The 18,376-nt window shown below is 44.4% G+C and overlaps 1 protein-coding gene across 3 annotated transcripts in view; it reads right to left on the bottom strand.

Annotated features, from left to right (window-relative positions):
* Positions 1–609: 609 nt before the first annotated feature.
* Positions 610–18,376, bottom strand: part of szt2 (SZT2 subunit of KICSTOR complex) — a 300,727-nt gene continuing 282,960 nt past the window's right edge. For all 3 annotated transcript variants that reach the window (XM_038793974.1, XM_038793973.1, XM_038793972.1), the window contains 4 exons: positions 12,980–13,466; positions 11,953–12,069; positions 5,129–5,197; positions 610–1,888 (listed from right to left, as the gene is read on the bottom strand). In XM_038793974.1, coding sequence (XP_038649902.1) covers positions 1,742–1,888; positions 5,129–5,197; positions 11,953–12,069; positions 12,980–13,466 — 820 coding nt within the window. In that variant the 3' untranslated portion in view covers positions 610–1,741. The remainder of the gene's footprint in view (positions 1,889–5,128; positions 5,198–11,952; positions 12,070–12,979; positions 13,467–18,376) is intronic.

Below are 18,376 nucleotides of genomic sequence, written 5' to 3'. Positions count from 1 at the left end.
GTCGCCATTGCTAGCCACGCCCCGCACTCCTCCCCTCCCCCCCTCCTCTGCCCCACGCGCGGGAAAACAGAGGAAAGCCCGCGCTTTCGCCCTGCCACACCCCACCCCGCCATCTTCAGCTCCACCCCCGTCCCCGTCCATGCCTGTAAAAGAACCCCCCCTAGGGGCCCATTATCATCAAATGTTTCTGACAGCTTTCCCAGACTGATCCCAACTTTTACCAGCTTCACCATAGCCCCTGTTCTTCAATGGCTGGAGCAATCAAACTCTACTAGGTCAGGATCAATTATTTTTATCAGTGTTTTGGGAATTGCATTCTGTGATTCCATGTTTTTTATAATTACAATTATTGGTATATGATGACCAAATCAGTCAAATTCTGTTTTTAAAACATGGAATTACATGTCCAGGATCTTTGAGAATCCTGTTCAGAATTCTGCCCATTTTCCCTGAACTGTTCAAAAACATCAAGCCATGAAGATGAGGAAGAAAAGATGAAAACATTGATGGAGGAACAAAATAGTTATGGTAATGAAAGTAAATGAAAACTCACTGGTCTATATCTATAGATTAGAAAAACATTTAAATAGCACAGAGAAGCACACAGGAAATGATTAATAGAACTTTATTATTTTACAATAATAATAATTCAGCCATTTTCATTATGTACAAAATATACATCAAATATATTCACTTATAATTAATTGTCCCCAAGCAAGAAGACATTGTGCAGCTGCAACTAAATCTATAGTTGACTGTTGAAATTCTACAAAGGAATGTGCTTTAAAACCCAAGGTACTTGTTATGCACTCCAAGCATTCATTCCTAAGTGCAGTGCCACCTTTATTTCACTGTAGAAGTGGTCAGGAAGCCATGCTCAAAGCCCTCTACCAGGCCACTGTTGCAGGAAAACACAAAGTGAGTGTAATGCAGAAATTAGGATTTTATTCTGTATCTTTTAAAAGGTGACAACAAGGCTGCGTTTTAAAAAAGGTTATTACACCTGTGAATCTCACAGAAAATTATATCCAATTGTTTTCCAGTGCATGTAAATTTGTGATAATGCAGACAACCTAACGAAATTAAATCTTTTGAAGGTTCACAATTCAAAAACCTGGACAATTTGCTTTTCAACCAGAGTCTCAAGATTCTCATTGCTCAATCTATCCACAACATTATGATGAGTTGTCAGTTCATCACTTTGATCAGGCAGAGAGGAAAAGAAGGGAAGGAAAGACTTTTCAGGTACCTTTCCCTATAGTTAAACGTCTGTCTCGCTACAGCATAAGCAATATTTCAGTTGAAACTGTCGATAGTTGTTCAACCTTTTTGAAATGGCATTCCGCAGGGGTGAAAAAAAAACGAGATGAAGAGGGGAAAGGAAGAATAGAGTTTGAAAGAAAACCAGAAAGAAAATGTGATGACATATATTAATTAGCATAATAAGCTATAAATTCAGTAAATAAAAATAAATTAACAAATGCAAACTTTTAATAAAGTTGAACAGTCTGACTTTGGCAGTGCGCCCACGGATCTGTTGAAAGATGCCCCAACAGCTTCTGCATTCAAAACAAGTGAACATACAGGGATAAGAAGATTGAATCATATTAAAATCAATACTTCTCTCTCAGTGTGTGGAATATACATCACAGTTTCTTGCCTCGAGCAATTGAAGAGTAACAAATGTGAATGTAATAAAACAGATTAGTTCAAAAGTAAATGCAGGTGGGCTTGATGTCTGTTACTGAAGCATGCCAGTCCACAGGTTGAAGCATGCAGTGTTGATGACAGACTCTAGGTGATAGTACATGGATACAAGCTGAGGTAGCGGGCTATCACTATTCTGCGGCTGTGCAGGAAGTGGCTCTCGGAATACAACCTTGAGATTCTGAAAAAGAGAAAACAGCTTCTAAAATTGGAACAGGTTGGTAGAAATGCATAGGCCACATTATATAGAAACAGTGCACATTGCTAGTTCCCTTGGGCTCTATGAATACACAATTGGTGGAATTTTCCAAGAAAGTGACAAAGTGCTATTTCCGGTGCGAATATCGGTGTGATTCCTGTAAACCCGTCAGCATGATCCAGACCCCAATTTTTAAATACCTGTACTTAGGAAAATAACTTCTTTCCTCACATGTAAAATGTCACATCTAAGGCGCGAAGCCCCAGGGGTCATCTGAGCACTTCAATCAAGGTGGCGCTGCATTAGAATGGCTCCACCGCACTTGACATCATTCAAGCCAGGAGGATGGAAGTGAGGAAACCTGCTCCTCGATTCACAGCAAGGCTCCTCACCCATATGCTGGATCCGTGGAGGAGAGATGGGCAACAATGTGCCCTAATTCTGGCAGGAGATATTCCAACAAGGTTACGAACCCTGCCCGGAAGACAGTCACAGCGTCAGGTGCCTGTGGCATGCACAAGGAGACCGGGGGGGGGGGGGGGGGGGGGGGGGGTTTGCAGTGCCACAAAGAGATGAATAATCTACTCCGATCAGCCACGATAAGTGCTCCCTGTCTCCTCTCTGCACTCCACCTTACCCCTCAGAATATCACCTATTTCCCACATGCTGCCACCTCGCAGTGCCCCAGCAGCCAACGTCTTACACTCCACCCCCTGGCACTCTGCATCAGAACTCCTCCCTGCTTATGCACAGTGCCCACACATGTCAGGTATCATCGTCATCTGACTCGTCAAGCAGCCAGTTCACATCATCCCCTGCAGCACTGTTCCTGCAGGAGAAGCTTGCCCACAACCAGTGCAAGTGAGAGAAGATGGACAGTGGGGTGCGCGAGCGGAATATCCTGACTCCTTTCGAGGAGAGCTCCCTGGAGCTCGCCGGGAAGGAGCAGGAGTGGTTCTGTGCTGAGAGCGAGGTGGGCCTGTGGGAGAAAACTGCAGAGCCACTGCACCTCCATCCAGATGACCAAATTCAAGGGAGCTTTGTGTATTCATAATCCTTGACCTGGCCATGTACTAATGCCATCTTCTTTGGCTTGCAGGAACATCACCCGACCAGGCTGACCCATCCACGAGCAGCATCCCACCGCCCACCCTTGACACGACCTCAAGGTGATGTTGGAGGAGAACAGAGATGAAGCGTCGCAGCTATCACCTGCACCAGCCACCATCGCAGAGACACGCAACTCGGTGAGCGACCTAAGCAGGTAGGCTTCTGGGTAACTATCTGGTGAGCACCACATTGCTTTTGATGCACATCAGATGGAGGCAGGAATGTCCCAGAGATCTGCTGGATCCCAGGACTCATCTGTGCACCAGCCAGTTGCTGTGGCTCTGGACACATTTGTTTCTCAGCTGCTGCAGAGCTGGGAATACCAGGAATGGGCAGCAACATTTCTGTGACTGCAAGGCCCAATGGACGAGTCCCAAAGCCTTCAGTCACAGGAGATGTTGTCAGCAATGCGTGGCACCCAGGCCAACACTGCAACAACGGCGTTCCCAGTGGAAAGCCTGGGCGTCAGATCCGTAACGAGTGAATTCAGAAGCATGGCTTATTCCCTGAGGACCATGGCTGAGGCCTTCAACTGTACAGTTCAGATAATGGCAGGCCTCCAAGACAGGCAAGGCCAGATGACACCGAGACTTCTGGAATGCACTCCAGTTGGCCCTCTGTCCCATGGAGTAACCCAGGGGCCCAAGAGCACCCAGAGGGAGAATCGGCTGGAGCACAGCCTGGAGCCTTCCACATACAATACCCTTGGAGTGACCAGCCAATCGGAATTTCACCCTTTCTGAGGTCAGTGCAACTCAGGCACAGCGAGCAGATCAGGGTAACGCGACAACAGCAGTGCCACCCAAAATCAGGGTGCGGCCGTCTAAGTCACAGCCCTCTAGAGGGTGCCTGCCAAATGTATCTCAGGCAACAGGGCATGGAAGGCAGCAGGCCACCTCCACCTCTGGTGTGCATCCTGGGAACACACCTAGAAGCAGTGGGAGGATTTGCTAGTGGAAGGAATTTTAGGGAATAGCATGGGCACAGGTGGCGTTAGACACTAGTAATTGGGAGGCATTGTCACTTGCAACTTTTGGATATGTCACTTGCTATGACACCCTGGGCTAATGCGTGGTCAATTCCAGCCCCACAGCCCCCCACAACCCTCCCGACTCCCAACATGAGGGAATTAACTAAAAATGTGTATGTTTTCCTGAGATCTTTGACCATCGACGGCTCCAATGACTTACAGGCACCAGATTTGTAAGTGAAACATTTAAAAATCTGTTTGTTTATAACAAGAGAAGCAAGGCCAGTACCTCTTGATCCCATGCAACCCAGCTTTGAGCCCTGAACTCTGAGTATTCATTCCATTCCTTGACTTTGAGACAGTGGGGAGCTTACATTGCGAAAGGTTAACTTTCAATGGCCAATTAGTGTGATAAGCATGAGTCTCAGGAATGTTAGAGAGCCCAAAAACAGAAAATGCTGGAAAATACCATCAGGTCTGACGGCATCTGTGGAGAACAGAGCTAAGGTTTTGAGTCTGGATAACTCCTCGTCAGAGCGCCAGAGGTGGAATACAGCCAAATGTCCTCGACAGCTACTAAATCTATAAAGGCCCACTAAATCGCACCCAATGAGACAAAAGTGCACCCTTGTCAGAAACTTCCATTGCTCAGAGCTTTCACTGGGATAAGTGTAGCTTCAAGGTGCTTCATCCTCTGATAAAGTCAAGCAGTTATAAACCGGCATTAGATTGTTGATCCATGCTTCCTTACTTCAACTGGCAGAAATATTAACTATTGCCTCCTAATCCCCTCTCTGCTCAGCCCCACTCCAACTGCATTATTAAGATCAGTGGCTCGCTCTGTGTTACTAGGTCAAGGTCGCACGTCAACAGTAAATGGTTCCTTGCAACACCAATGTTTTGCAACCCTGTGCATTACCACACATTCATTGCCTATTCTCTTAGTTTAGTGCTGTCATGCACTACCCCCCAATGCGGAGAGGGAAAATGCTCTTATGTCTTTAGTTATACACATGTTTCATGCATCCCCATGCTGCGAGACTCTCAGTTTTATACAAGTAATATATCATCTTGACTATATCATACACAGTCTCTCAGATACTTTGTGGTTCTCTACATCACAGGCTCTTTTGGGACCTTACCGTCTTTGCAGATTGTGAATCGAGAAAGATGAGAACAAAACAGTCGATGAACTTCTGATTCAACACCGCCTGTGAAGGAATTTACATCACAGTATTATAGACAAGCTGAAGATGACCACAGTCCTTCCTGTTTCCCATTACAAGTGAAAGTAACCCAAACCATATGATAGGCATACAATGATGCATGTGACCAAAATATGACCACTCCGGTCACCCAATGGTGTACAGAACAAATTAGGGTTTAAAAGGAACATTCATTCTCGAATTCTTAGTTTATTACAAGACCACTCATTAAACTGTGCTAATGAATAAATTCAATGCATGCAACCTGCGCTTCACCAGGGATCGTCTGATTGTGCCTAACCTGACAAATTCTATCTCAAAGTTTCAAATGTATTTATCCTAAAAATGTACATTTCCTGCTCAAGAAACATTCAGCATAAGAATCAGAAAGGGCTGGAAGAATATAAACAAAGCATATTATTTAAAAGATGACAGATTTCAGGTGTAGAGGGATATATGGGTGTCCTGGTACACGAATTACATAAAGTTAGAATGGAGGTACAGCAGGTGATTAGGAAGGAAAATGTAATGTTGTTGCTGAGCCATATAAAATGGAACAGCGGGACCGGAATATCATACCGGCGACCAATGATGAATCGCCTTCGGGGATGGAAAACCCCGGCCTTAAAGGTGACAGCAGATTACTGGAATGGACAGACAGGGGACAGATTTAGAAGAGATACGTGAGGTAATAATTTTTGGAGTAAGGTTAAGTGGGGTTACTGGACTACGGGGATAGGGTGGAGGTGTGGGCTTGAGTAGGGTGCTCTTCCCAAGAGCCGGTGCAGACTCGATGGGCCAAATGGCCTCTTTCTACAGTGTAAATTCTATGATTCTGGGAGTAAATAGGTATCAAAAGTATACACTCTGAAAAGATGCTGATGAGTATCATGAAGGTTTTAGCTATCACCAAAGTGTTTAAATAATTAATTTCCTGAAAATACAAGTTTTTACAGATAAAAACACAGAATACCAACAGCATTTTGATTTTCTATAAATAGGGACAGAAATTGTTTCAACACTGGTTAGAGCCCAGTTTGAGGACTGTGTGAAATCTTCTTAAAGGAAAACAATATCGAAGTCAGAGAGAGTTCAGTGTAGATTCACCAGGAAAGGGAAATGTTTATGAGCAGAGACTAGAGATTCTGGTAACATTTCACCACAGCAGAAAAGGCTACGAGACTTAATTTTCTTTTAAAATAATGAAGATGTCTGATTGAGTGACTTGAGAAGACTATTTCCCTGAGTGGGGAAACACTTGGGAGTGCTGTTGACAGTGCCTCTGCTGTTCTCGTCAACCAGGTACTCAACAAGCACGGTATTAGTGGCAGCCCTGAGGGTGTAGGGACAGTGGCGACAGCACTTGAGGTTTGAGGGGGCCTCGGTTTGGCCCCGATCTGTGGGAATTACAGGTTCGTTCCGGGGAACTGGATGGGGGTTTTCAGGGTCGCCAAGGGTTGGGTTTGAGAGGTTTGGAGATTTGTTCAGGGAGGACAGCTTCCTGAGTTGGGAAGGACTGGTGGAGGAGTACGAGTTGCCCAGTGGAAATGGGTTCCGATACTTACAGGTGCGGAACTACGTGCGGAAGCAGGTGCCGTCCTTTCTTAATCTGCCGCCCCTGGGGTTGCAAAACAAGGTGCTGTCAAGAGTAGGGGTTGGAGAGGGCAAGGTGTCAGAAATATATAAGGAATTGATGGACTGGGAGAGCGCCCCAATAGGAGTAGTTAAGCGAAAGTGGTAGGAGGAGCTGGGGAGGTGAGCTGGAGGCTGGATTATGGGAGGAAGCTTTGAGGAGGGTGCGTGGGTCCTCCTCGTGCACCAGGCTGAGTCTCATTCAATTTAAGGTAGTCCATAGAGTGCATATGACGGTGGTTAGAATGAGCAGGTTCTTCGAGGAGGTGGAGGATAGATGTGGGCGGTGTTCACAGGTTTTGGGCCATCCCGAAGTTGCAGGGATTTTGGTGGGAGTTCACTGACGTGATGTCAGAGGTACTGGGGGTGAAGGTGGTTCCGAGTCCAGAATTGGCAGTGTTTGGAGTGTCGGAATACCCGGGAGTCCAGGGGGTGTGAGAGGCCGATATTCTAGCCTTTGCCTCTCTGTTAGCCTGGAGACAGATCTTGTTGGGGCGGAGGGACTCGGAGCCCCCGAAACCGGGGGTATGGGTGAGCGACCTCGCGGATTTCCTTAGATTGGACAAAATGAAATTTCCCTTCAGGGGGTTTATGGAAGGGTTCGCCCGTAGATGGAAACGGTTCATTGACTTCTTCCAGGGCAGTTAAGTCAGCAGGGGGAGGGATTGGGGATAACAAGAAAAAGGAAAGTGGAGGCAGTGAGGTGGGGTTGCGCTTGTTGGCTATGTATTGAGTTATGCTGGGTTCTCGGTTTGTTACCTGTTGGGTTATCTTTTTCATCCTGGATGTGGTTTTATTTGACGTTTATTTATAAATGCCTGAATAAATATATATATATTTTTTTAAATTGTACCACTTGTTCCATAGTATTAAATGGGTCTATAGTATTAAATCCTTGAAGAAAAATTATAATGTCGACCTAGTCTTACTGAGTTACTGGTCGATACCAATGCAGAACAATCTGGCTCGATTTTAATTCTTAATGGGTAGGAGGTACATAATTCCCGAGTCTCCAACATATCCTTCAACCATTCATCAAGGCAACAGAAGGTGCGAAATCAAGAGGACCACTACTAGCACACCAGGTCCTGACATACAATCGCCACCACAAACGGCGCTTCTACCGGGACAGTCTGCCTGGGTCGAGACCAGAATCGGCTAGGTCAGGTTTTGAGTCAGTTCATTCATCCACACTCCTGCTTGGTGCACGTTGACCACAGCACACTCGGCAAAACAGATCCACTCTGGTATACACCACTAGACAGCCTCTACAGGAGTAGATGCTCCATCCTGGGAACCTGCTACTTAATAGATAATAGATGATTCACCCCCCCCCCCCCACCCCAACAAGAACACTGTACTCCATACCCTCTCCCACAAGAAGCTTGAGAAACATTCAGCACACCACTCAAATCATTAGTCTTTCTCTATGCCCACAATTGCTCACAATTTACATAGATGATTTGGAGTTGGGGACCAAGGGCAATGTGTCCAAGTTTGCAGAGGACACTAAGATGAGTGGTAAAGCAAAAAGTGCAGAGGATACTGGAAGTCTGCAGAGGGATTTGGATAGGTTACGTGAATGGGTTAGGTTCTGGCAGATGGAATACAATGTTGACAAATGTGAGGTTATCCATTTTGGTAGGAATAACAGCAAACGGGATCATCATTTAAATGATAAAATATTAAAGCATGCTGCTGTAAAGAGAGACCTGGGTGTGCTAGTGCATGAGTTGCAAAAAGTTGGTTTACAGGTGCAAAAGGTGATTAAGAAGGCAAATGGAATTTTGTCCTTCATTGCTAGAGGGATGGAGTTTAAGACTAGGGCGGTTATGCTGCAATTGTATAAGGTGTTAGTGAGGCAACACCTGGAGTATTGTGTTCAGTTTTGGTCTCCTTACTTGAGAAAGGACGTACTGGCGCTGGAGGGTGTGCAGAGGAGATTCACGAGGTTAATCCCAGAGCTGAAGGGGTTGGATTACGAGGAGAGGTTGAGTAGACTGGGACTGTACTCGTTGGAATTTAGAAGGATGAGGGGGGATCTTATAGAAACAGATAAAATTATGAAGGGAATAGATAGGATAGATGCGGGCAGGTTGTTTCCACTGCCGGGTGAAAGCAGAACTAGGGGGCGTAGCCTCAAAATAAGGGGAAGTAGATTTAGGACTGAGTTTAGGAGGAACTTCTTCATCCAAAGGGTTGTGAATCTATGGAATTCCTTGCCTAGTGAAGCAGTAGAGGCTCCGTCATTAAATGTTTTTAAGGTAAAGATAGATAGTTTTTTGAAGAATAAAGGGATTAAGGGTTATGGTGTTCAGGCCGGAAAGTGGAGCTGAGTCCACAAAAGATCAGCTATGATCTCATTGAATGGCGGAGCAGGCTCGAGGGGCCAGATGGCCTACTCCTGCTCCTAGTTCTTATGACTCAGGAAAGGGGACAATAATTGGGGGTGGGGGGGGGGGGGGGGGGGGAGGATGTGTAATTGGTACAGAAATGCTGAGCTAGGCTGTTATAAACCAACTTTTTTTATGAATAGTGAAGGCTCTGGACGTGAGCAGTGGGAGGCAGGAGGAGCAGCTTCAAGTCTTTTACAATAAATATGGATTATAACAGGCACAGCTCAGTTCTTCAGCATCATCGGGTCTAGCGTTTTCACAACCTCAGAGCTTCGGATGGGATCTGCATCTTGAATGGCAATGCAGGTTCACAAGAGGGAAGCAGTGAGCAGGTGGGTCAGAGAGCAGAAAATTCAGCAAAAGGGTCAATGGGGCATGGGGAGAGACCACAAGTTGGAGGGTCGAGCACGGGGAGAGGCCACTAGTCGATGAGGTAAGAGAGAAGTAAAAGCAGCTCCAAAATAGTGCCAATCGGGTCAGGTGGGAAATTACATTCAAATTCAATTTCGTAATGCTCAACAAGATTATAGGCGCCACTAACTAACTAGCCTTAAAGCGAAACACTGTTCCAACGGACCAATGTTAAATGAGGACTCACTGTCATCTCCCTTTGGTTTTATGATTTACTTTGCTGCTATTACGTTAACGCATTTACAATGGAGGACAAAAATTCTACAGTGATTCCAAGCTGGATCCTATAGCTATATTAAAGATGGAAAACGGTCCTTGATTTCAGCTGACCCAGCTGTCTTTTTTAAAAATAAATTTAGAGTACCCAATTCAATGTTCCAATTAAGGAGCAATTTAGCGTGGCCAATCCAACTACCCTGCACATCTTTGGATTGTGGGGGTGAAACCCACGCAAACAGTGTGAGAATGTGCAAACTCCACATGGACAGTGACCCAGAGCAGACATGGAACCTGGGACCTCAGTGCCGTGAGGCTGCAGTGTTACTCACTGCGCCACCATGCTGCCCTTGGCCCAGCTGTCTTAAGCAGGAGTGGAAATGCAAGCATCTTGGCACAAGTTAACAATATTTGGAAAGCAACATACAACCAAAAGATTACTCTGCTCCTTTACATTGATCCTTGGACACTATTGTTGATTGAAACAAGATCAATTTTGAAATGTTTCTTCTATGAGAGCATATTCAAATATTTCAGATTCAGGATTGGTCGGAACCTTCAGTGCTGCCACAACCCATTGTGCAAAACTGCACCTCCATCCATCCACACACACTCGCGCGTCTGCTGGAGTTGATAATTTACTTCTCGCTGCTCCCACAAACCAAAGCTGCACTTCTTACAATACCTAAACATGCTACAATACCTAAACCTGCTACAATACCTAAACCTGCTACAATACCTAAACCTGCTACAATACCTAAACCTGCTACAATACCTAAACCTGCTACAATACCTAAACCTGCTACAATACCTAAACCTGCTACAATACCTAAACCTGCTACAATACCTAAACCTGCTACAATACCTAAACCTGCTACAATACCTAAACATGCTACAATACCTAAACCTGCTTCAATACCTAAACCTGCTACAATACCTAAACCTGCTACAATACCTAAACCTGCTACAATACCTAAACCTGCTACAATACCTAAACCTGCTACAATACCTAAACCTGCTACAATACCTAAACCTGCTACAATACCTAAACCTGCTATAATACCTAAACCTGCCACAATACCTTGCTGCAAGGTGGATTCTAACTATGAGCAGCCCGAAACAGCTTCACAATAGTATTTTTGTGTACCCCGGTAAGGGATACACTAGTTACACATATGGCTGGGTACATGATCACGAAGGTCAATTATTTTTGACTTGCCCACACAAATACACACAAAATTGTGAAGCAAAATTACCACTAGTGCTATGTATTAAAATTGCGGCTTAAATCATTTGATCATCTTAATCACTTTTGTTATGGGCCAGGGTTTAGACAACCCCAATTTGTATCATGGAGTTCACCTGACCCATAACTTTAAATAGATTGTGGTTATGGGAAGCACAAGGGCCCACTTCACAGGGGTGGTGCAACAGAGAGCTAAAGTATGTTTAAACAAAAACAATGTTTAGTCTATGAATCCAGTTAACATTTTTAAACATACAGTAAACATCTTAGCAATTATCACTCAAATACTCCCCCAAAGAATACAGTACTCAATAAGTAACCCTTAATATTTCCGTACAACATCCATAAGACAAATACCCTCTTCAACACAGACATCAGGTTTAAATTCTCTACTGAGAGCAGTTATCACTTTTAAATTAGCAAGTGATCTGAAGGCATTGTTTTCATAGAGTGAGATCAGAATCACACCTTGTCTTGCTGGATGCAGCTCCAAATCTTCAAAACAAAACTAATCGCACAGACACACACCAGCTTTTGTTCAAAGCGAAAGTAAAAGCAGACAGACAGCCCAGCTCCACCCACACTCTCACATCACTGCAGCTATTTGACAAACACTCATTTCTTAAATGTACACCCACTACAGCTATTTGATAGACACCCATTTCTTAAAGGTATTCTCACATGACACTTTCCCTAATGATGCATGTTAGAAAAAAAACGTATGCATATGTCATTGTAGATCTGCAGTTTTTAGTGGCCAAGCTTGTTGGTATGTCTGGAAACTGGTGTTCAGTAATAAACCCACTTGTGGCTAAAAACAGGCAGTGGATATAAGTGGGTTAGATTCTGGTTTAACTTACCAGGTACTGGATTCCTCTATCTGCATCTACAAAGTGGCGACAACTCTGTGAGAATCGGTTGAGTAAAACCTTGATCAGGCTCTGATACCAGCTGGTACTCATCGACAGGAAACAATCCTGGTACAAGAGAGAGCAATGATAAATATGAGGTAATAGGCTAGAAAGAATGTTAATGACATTGGGAAAAGGTGAACAGAGTTGGGAGAAACAAAGCCAAAAAAGATCCAATTTGGAAAAATTCCACAAAAGTGAGCCCAGTTGTTGTTTTCTTCATGCTTAATCTTTCTATTCAGTGTAATAATCAATGGATAAGATTTACACGCTTGTCTGAGGTGCTCGGAGATGGAAATAGGGCACATTGTTGAAGCAGATTAGTCAAGGTTTACTTTGTAGATGCTCTAGCCTATACTGCATGCTGAAGCAAAGTGAAAAGATTTTCATTCTTCCGCATCAACCTTCCTTCTAATCTCAAGTTTTGAATCTCAATATAGCAATATGGAGATCAATGTAATGGCATAAACTGTGATGCATCTCACAGTTCGAAGTACAATATGCAGTGATACAGGTAAATGATTTTGAAGAGAATCTTCAATGTGAATTATTCCCTCGCCTGTGTCATGACACAGAAAACACCTTCCCAACTCTTCTGATTTTCAGCCCCATGAAAATTCTTTAACCGGAGAGTCACTCTACCACTGTTAGTTATGGATACATTTGGAGAGTTTTTGGAAAATACAGTCCTCATCTTCCATTGGTTGCTCAGTTGCATGCTGTTTATATACAGGCAATCCCTGGACCTCTACGCATTGGATTCTCGGTGAAATCAATGCCCATTAGACAAGGTCATTGCTAGGAATTGATTCTATAGGCTTCCACTTAATGTGTACCAATAAATAAGTCAGGGTATCTTGGGAAAGTATCCGATTCACGTGTCAACACTAACTGTAAGGAACTCTCATCGCAACACAGGTTATATTGAAAATAAGCATTCAACTGATAACCACAAAATGCTCTCTCTCTCTCTCACCAGTTGTGGGTCAATCTCAGAAATGGATTTGCTATGCACCGCACTAAGTAACTCTTCCAGCTCAGCAAACGACAGCTTGCTCATTTTGTGCTTGTCTGATGACAGATGCTCTCCCAGGAAGAGGCGTTGCCAGAGAACATCACGCCGACAGTGGGACTTTGCTTGTTGAACCATCATTGCAATTTGTTCTTGGGCCGTTGCTACCTCGGAAGCCAGCAAAGGGAAGAGTGGAGAGGAGTAGAACAGTTCTGCTGCCATCTTCAATGGTTTCCTATGTGAGTAAAACTCACTGGAATCGCTTGTCTCATCCCACCCATCTGGGTCAGTCTCCCTCCTTTCAGGTTCATATTTTTCTGACAGCAAAGAATCTCTAGTAAAGTCCAAAGACTCCCTTCGAGTTTGTGGTAACTTCTTAAAGCGCCTCATATCAGCCGTTAGTCTTGGGAAGAGCTCCCGGCAACTTGCCATGATCACATAGAAACGCAACCTTCAAGAAAAAAAACACAACTTTAAAAATGGAATTTTGCATTTGTGCCTACAGCAGGGAATAGGCTCTAGTCATTCTGAAAATTGTGAAAAATTATGGACATAATAGAGTAACAATTGTTGCAGGGACATGAACTCAGTCAGCAGAAAGATAAAAAATGTTTCACTTTTTACAGAGGCAGAAAATCTATCTGCCTTTGAAATTTTTTATTACTAATTTCTTATCCAAAGAGAGCCATAAAGCCCAGTATTTCCCAGATGCAGATTTGCTGGCAGTTGTGTTTTTTTGATGTATTTGGTTTTCTAAATGAAGAATAGAACATTGGCATTTTTGAGGTTCAATGTTGCCATCAGCTCAGACACACAATTTGTAGACGCAGGTTAAAACTCAACTTATTCTTTTTTATGTAATCTTTTATTGTCACAAGTAGGCTTAGTCTGCACGTCCTTCCTGTGTCTGTGTGGGTTCCCTCCGGGTGTTCCGGTTTCCTCCCACAAGTCCTGAAAGACGTGATGTTCGGTGAATTGGACATCCTGAATTCTCCCTCTGTGTACCCGAACAGGCGCCAGAATATGGTGACGAGGGGTTTTTCACAGTAACTTCATTGCAGTGTTAATGTAAACCTACTTGTGACAATAAAGGTTATAATAATTAACACTGCAATAAAGTTACTGTGAAAAGTCCCTAGTCATCACATTCCGCCACCTGTTCGGGTACACAGAGGGAAAATTCAGAATGTCCAATTCACCGAACAACGCCTCTTCCGGGACTTGTGTGAGGAAACCGGAACACCCGGAGGAAACCCACGCAGACAAAGGGAGAACGTACAGACAGTTAACCCAGGCCGGGAATCGAACCAGGGACCCTGGCGCTGTGAAGCAACAGTGCTGACCACTGTGCTACCGTGCCGCCTTACCCATTAGACTAAAGATTGGACTGCCTAATATTAGCAATTAAATATCTTTGTCCCACCATTTAAAGGCCGTACCATGTTTATTTTAAATTGCATTAACATTGCACAGCATCCCAACGATATCTTAAACCTTTAAAAATTGCACATGTACGTTTTCCCATGTCACGTACAAGCCTTTTCTCGCGTGGCTGTATGTCATCGTGTCAATATCACATTGTGCTAAATTGAAACTTTATGCTGTGAATGCTCTAACTGACTGCGCTCAGAACCTTGGCTAATGGAGAAGATCATTAGTAGGAGCTGTACATAGAACATAGAACATAGAACGATACAGCGCAGTACAGGCTCTTCGGCCCACGATGTTGCACCGACATGGGAAGTCAAAAACTAAAGGCCATCTAACCTACACTATGCCATTATCATCCATATGCTTATCCAATAAACTTTTAAATGCCCTCAATGTTGGCGAGGTCACTACTGTTGCAGGTAGGGCATTCCACGGCCTCACCACTCTTTGCGTAAAAAACCTACCTCTGACGTCTGTCCTATATCTATTACCCCTCAATTTAAGGCTATGTCCCCTCGTGCTAGCCACCTCCATCCGCGGGAGAAGGCTCTCACTGTCCACCCTATCTAACCCTCTGATCATTTTGTATGCCTCTATTAAGTCACCTCTTAACCTTCTTCTCTCTAACGAGAACAACCTCAAGTCCATCAGCCTTTCCTCATAAGATTTTCCCTCCATACCAGGCAACATCCTGGTAAATCTCCTCTGCACCCGTTCCAAAGCTTCCACGTCCTTCCTATAATGAGGCGACCAGAACTGTACGCAATACTCCAAATGCGGCCGTACCAGAGTTTTGTACAGCTGCAACATGACCTCATGGCTCGGGAACTCAATCCCTCTACCAATAAAGGCCAACACACCATAGGCCTTCTTCACAACCCTATCAACCTGGGTGGCAACTTTCAGGGATCTATGTACATGGACACCGAGATCCCTCTGCTCATCCACACTGCCAAGAATTTTACCATTAGCCAAATATTCCGCATTCCTGTTTTTCTTTCCAAAGTGAATCACCTCACACTTCTCTACATTAAACTCCATTTGCCACCTCTCAGCCCAGCTCTGCAGCTTATCTATGTCCCTCTGTAACCTGCAACATCCTTCCACACTGTCTACAACTCCACCGACTTTAGTGTCGTCTGCAAATTTACTCACCCAACCTTCTGTGCCCTCCTCTAGGTCATTTATAAAAATGACAAACAGCAACGGCCCCAGAACAGATCCTTGTGGTACGCCACTCGTAACTGAACTCCATTCTGAACATTTCCCATCAACTACCACTCTCTGTCTTCTTTTAACTAGCCAATTTCTGATCCACATCTCTAAATCACCCTCGATCCCCAGCCTCCGTATTTTCTGCAATAGCCGACCGTGGGGAACCTTATCAAACGCTTTACTGAAATCCATATACACCACATCAACTGCTCTACCCTCGTCTACCTGTTCAGTCACCTTCTCAAAGAACTCGAGAAGGTTTGTGAGGCATAACCTACCCTTCACAAAACCATGCTGACTATCCCTAATCATATTATTCCTATCTAGATGATTATAAATCGTATCTTTTATAATCCTCTCCAAGACTTTACCCACAACAGACGTGAGGCTCACCGGCCTATAGTTACCGGACCCGAACCCAAGAGACTAGAGAAAAGGGGAGTGGAGGGAAGGTAGAGACTGACTAACTTGGTCAATAACAAGGGGCTGGTTTAGCTCACTGAGCTAAATCGCTGGCTTTTAAAGCAGACCAAGCAGGCCAGCAGCACGGTTCGATTCCCGTACCAGCCTCCCCGGACAGGCGCCGGAATGTGGCGACTAAGGGATTTTCGCAGTAACTTCATTGAAGCCTACTCGTGACAATAAGCGATTTTCATTTCATTTCATAACCAAAGGTCTTAAGATTTAAACTAACTGACAGAAGCATTACAGGAAAGTTGAGAACTTTTTCACCCAGAGGTTTTCTGGACTGCACTGCTTGAAATGGTGGTAGAGGCTGAAACACTCGTCACATTGAAAAGGTACTTGGATATGCCCTGGAAGTGCTGTGACCTGCAGAACGATATACCAAGAGCTGGAAAGTAGGATTGGACTGGATAGCTTTTTTATTTTAAAAGTCTCCTTGCATGAAGTAGATGGTGTATTTGAATTGTGCCAATTATTAACACTTGGTAGAAATACAGCTAAAATATCCAAAAGAAAGACACTTGATAGGTACATTACGAAAGTGTATTATTAATGTCCATTACTATTAATGTCCATTATCTCAGTTTTATAGCCTTTGCAACTAATTTCTCATCCCAAAAGATAGTGATCCTTATTTTCTCGGTTTCCCCAGGGTTACTCTTGAATCAGCGATTGCTGAGCTTTACAAGGCTGCATCAAGCTCCTTATTTCTTTGGAGCCTGCTTGTCTCATCTACACCTGGGATCAGGAACTTGCATTGTTGGGAATCTTGGGTGAGAAGCAACAGACTATGATTCGGCACCAGGCTGTTCAACATTTTTTAACGGCGAAGTTTAGCAACGCAGCTGGATTCTTGGTCATGGTGTTACGTTTGAAATGAAAAATGAAATAAAATGAAAATCGCTTATCGTCACGAGTAGGCTTCAATAAAGTTACTGTGAAAAGCCCCTAGTCGCCACATTCTGCCGCCTATTCGGGGAGGCTGTCTCCATAAATCCCTATTGAGAAGGAAATATCAGCCAGGATTGCTGGTCTGAACTGAGATCTGGCACTTCCTGCTGGAAATAGGTGCCAGGAAGTGAGGTGAAGACAGATCAATAAGCCGACCACCTCGCAAGTCAAATAGCCAATTGACATTACCGTTGAGTCTCATGTATGAATAATATCTACTTGAGCAGGGTCCAGAAAAATATCCAGCACCATAGGTTCATTTAGCAGTAATGGAGCCACTACCTTTGGTAGCAGGGGAGAGGGATGGAAGAAAAATTAAATTTAAAGACCTTAGAAAATTTATAATATTCCACAATTAAGTAGAGTTTGATGGAAAGTTATATAGTATTGTATAATTTTGAGGCTAACTGGGACTAGAATGATTAAAGGCATTAAAATATTCCTGCAGGCACGTAGAGAGTAATAGTGCTTGTCTAATGCATTGTCAAACATGGCCCATGTGCTATGTAATTTGAATTTGTTTTTAATCTATATTTTGAAATCTTTTATCACACGGTAGTATCACATAATAAACTAGGAGAAGGTAGCCTTTGGTCCCTGCAGAGTATGTATCCAGCTATATAGTCAAGATAGAATACTGGTTTGAGACAAAAGCATTTCATAACAACTTGAAGAAGGGCCTGCGGGGACATACAGCTACTGAAATGTTAAATTCAGTGTGGTTTGAATATCATCCACAGGCAAACGCAATCATTCAGGGTTAAAAAAAATCTCCTGAATAAAGGGCGGAGAGGAGCTTCAGGTACTTGGGGGTTCAGGTGGCCAGGAGCTGGGGGGCCTTGCATAAGCTAAACCTCACAAGGCTGGTGGAGCAAATGGAGGAGGAGTTTAAGAGGTGGGACATGCTGCCGCTGTCTTTGGCGGGTAGGGTGCAGTCAGTCAAGATGACGGTGCTCCCGAGGTTTCTGTTCCTGTTCCAGTGCCTCCCCATCCTTATCCCGAAGGCCTTTTTCAGGCGGGTTAACAGGAGCATTACGGGGTTTGTGTGGGCACACGGGACTCCAAGGGTGAGATGGGTGTTCTTGGAGCGGGGCAGGGATGGGGGGCTGGCGTTGCCCAACCTCTGTGGGTATTATTGGGCTGCCAACGCAGCGATGGTGCCTAAGTGGGTAATGGACGGGGAGGGGGCAGCATGGAAGAGGCTGGAGATGGCATCCTGTGTGGGTACGAGCCTGGAAGCGCTTGCAACGGCGCCGCTGCCGCTCCCTCCGACGAGGTATACCACGAGCCCGGTGGTGG

This window comes from Scyliorhinus canicula, chromosome 4 (assembly GCF_902713615.1).
Source record: "Scyliorhinus canicula chromosome 4, sScyCan1.1, whole genome shotgun sequence".
Classification (NCBI taxonomy): domain Eukaryota; kingdom Metazoa; phylum Chordata; class Chondrichthyes; order Carcharhiniformes; family Scyliorhinidae; genus Scyliorhinus; species Scyliorhinus canicula.
Note: the sequence above shows the minus strand (reverse complement) of the source record. Positions and strands in the feature narration are given on the sequence as shown.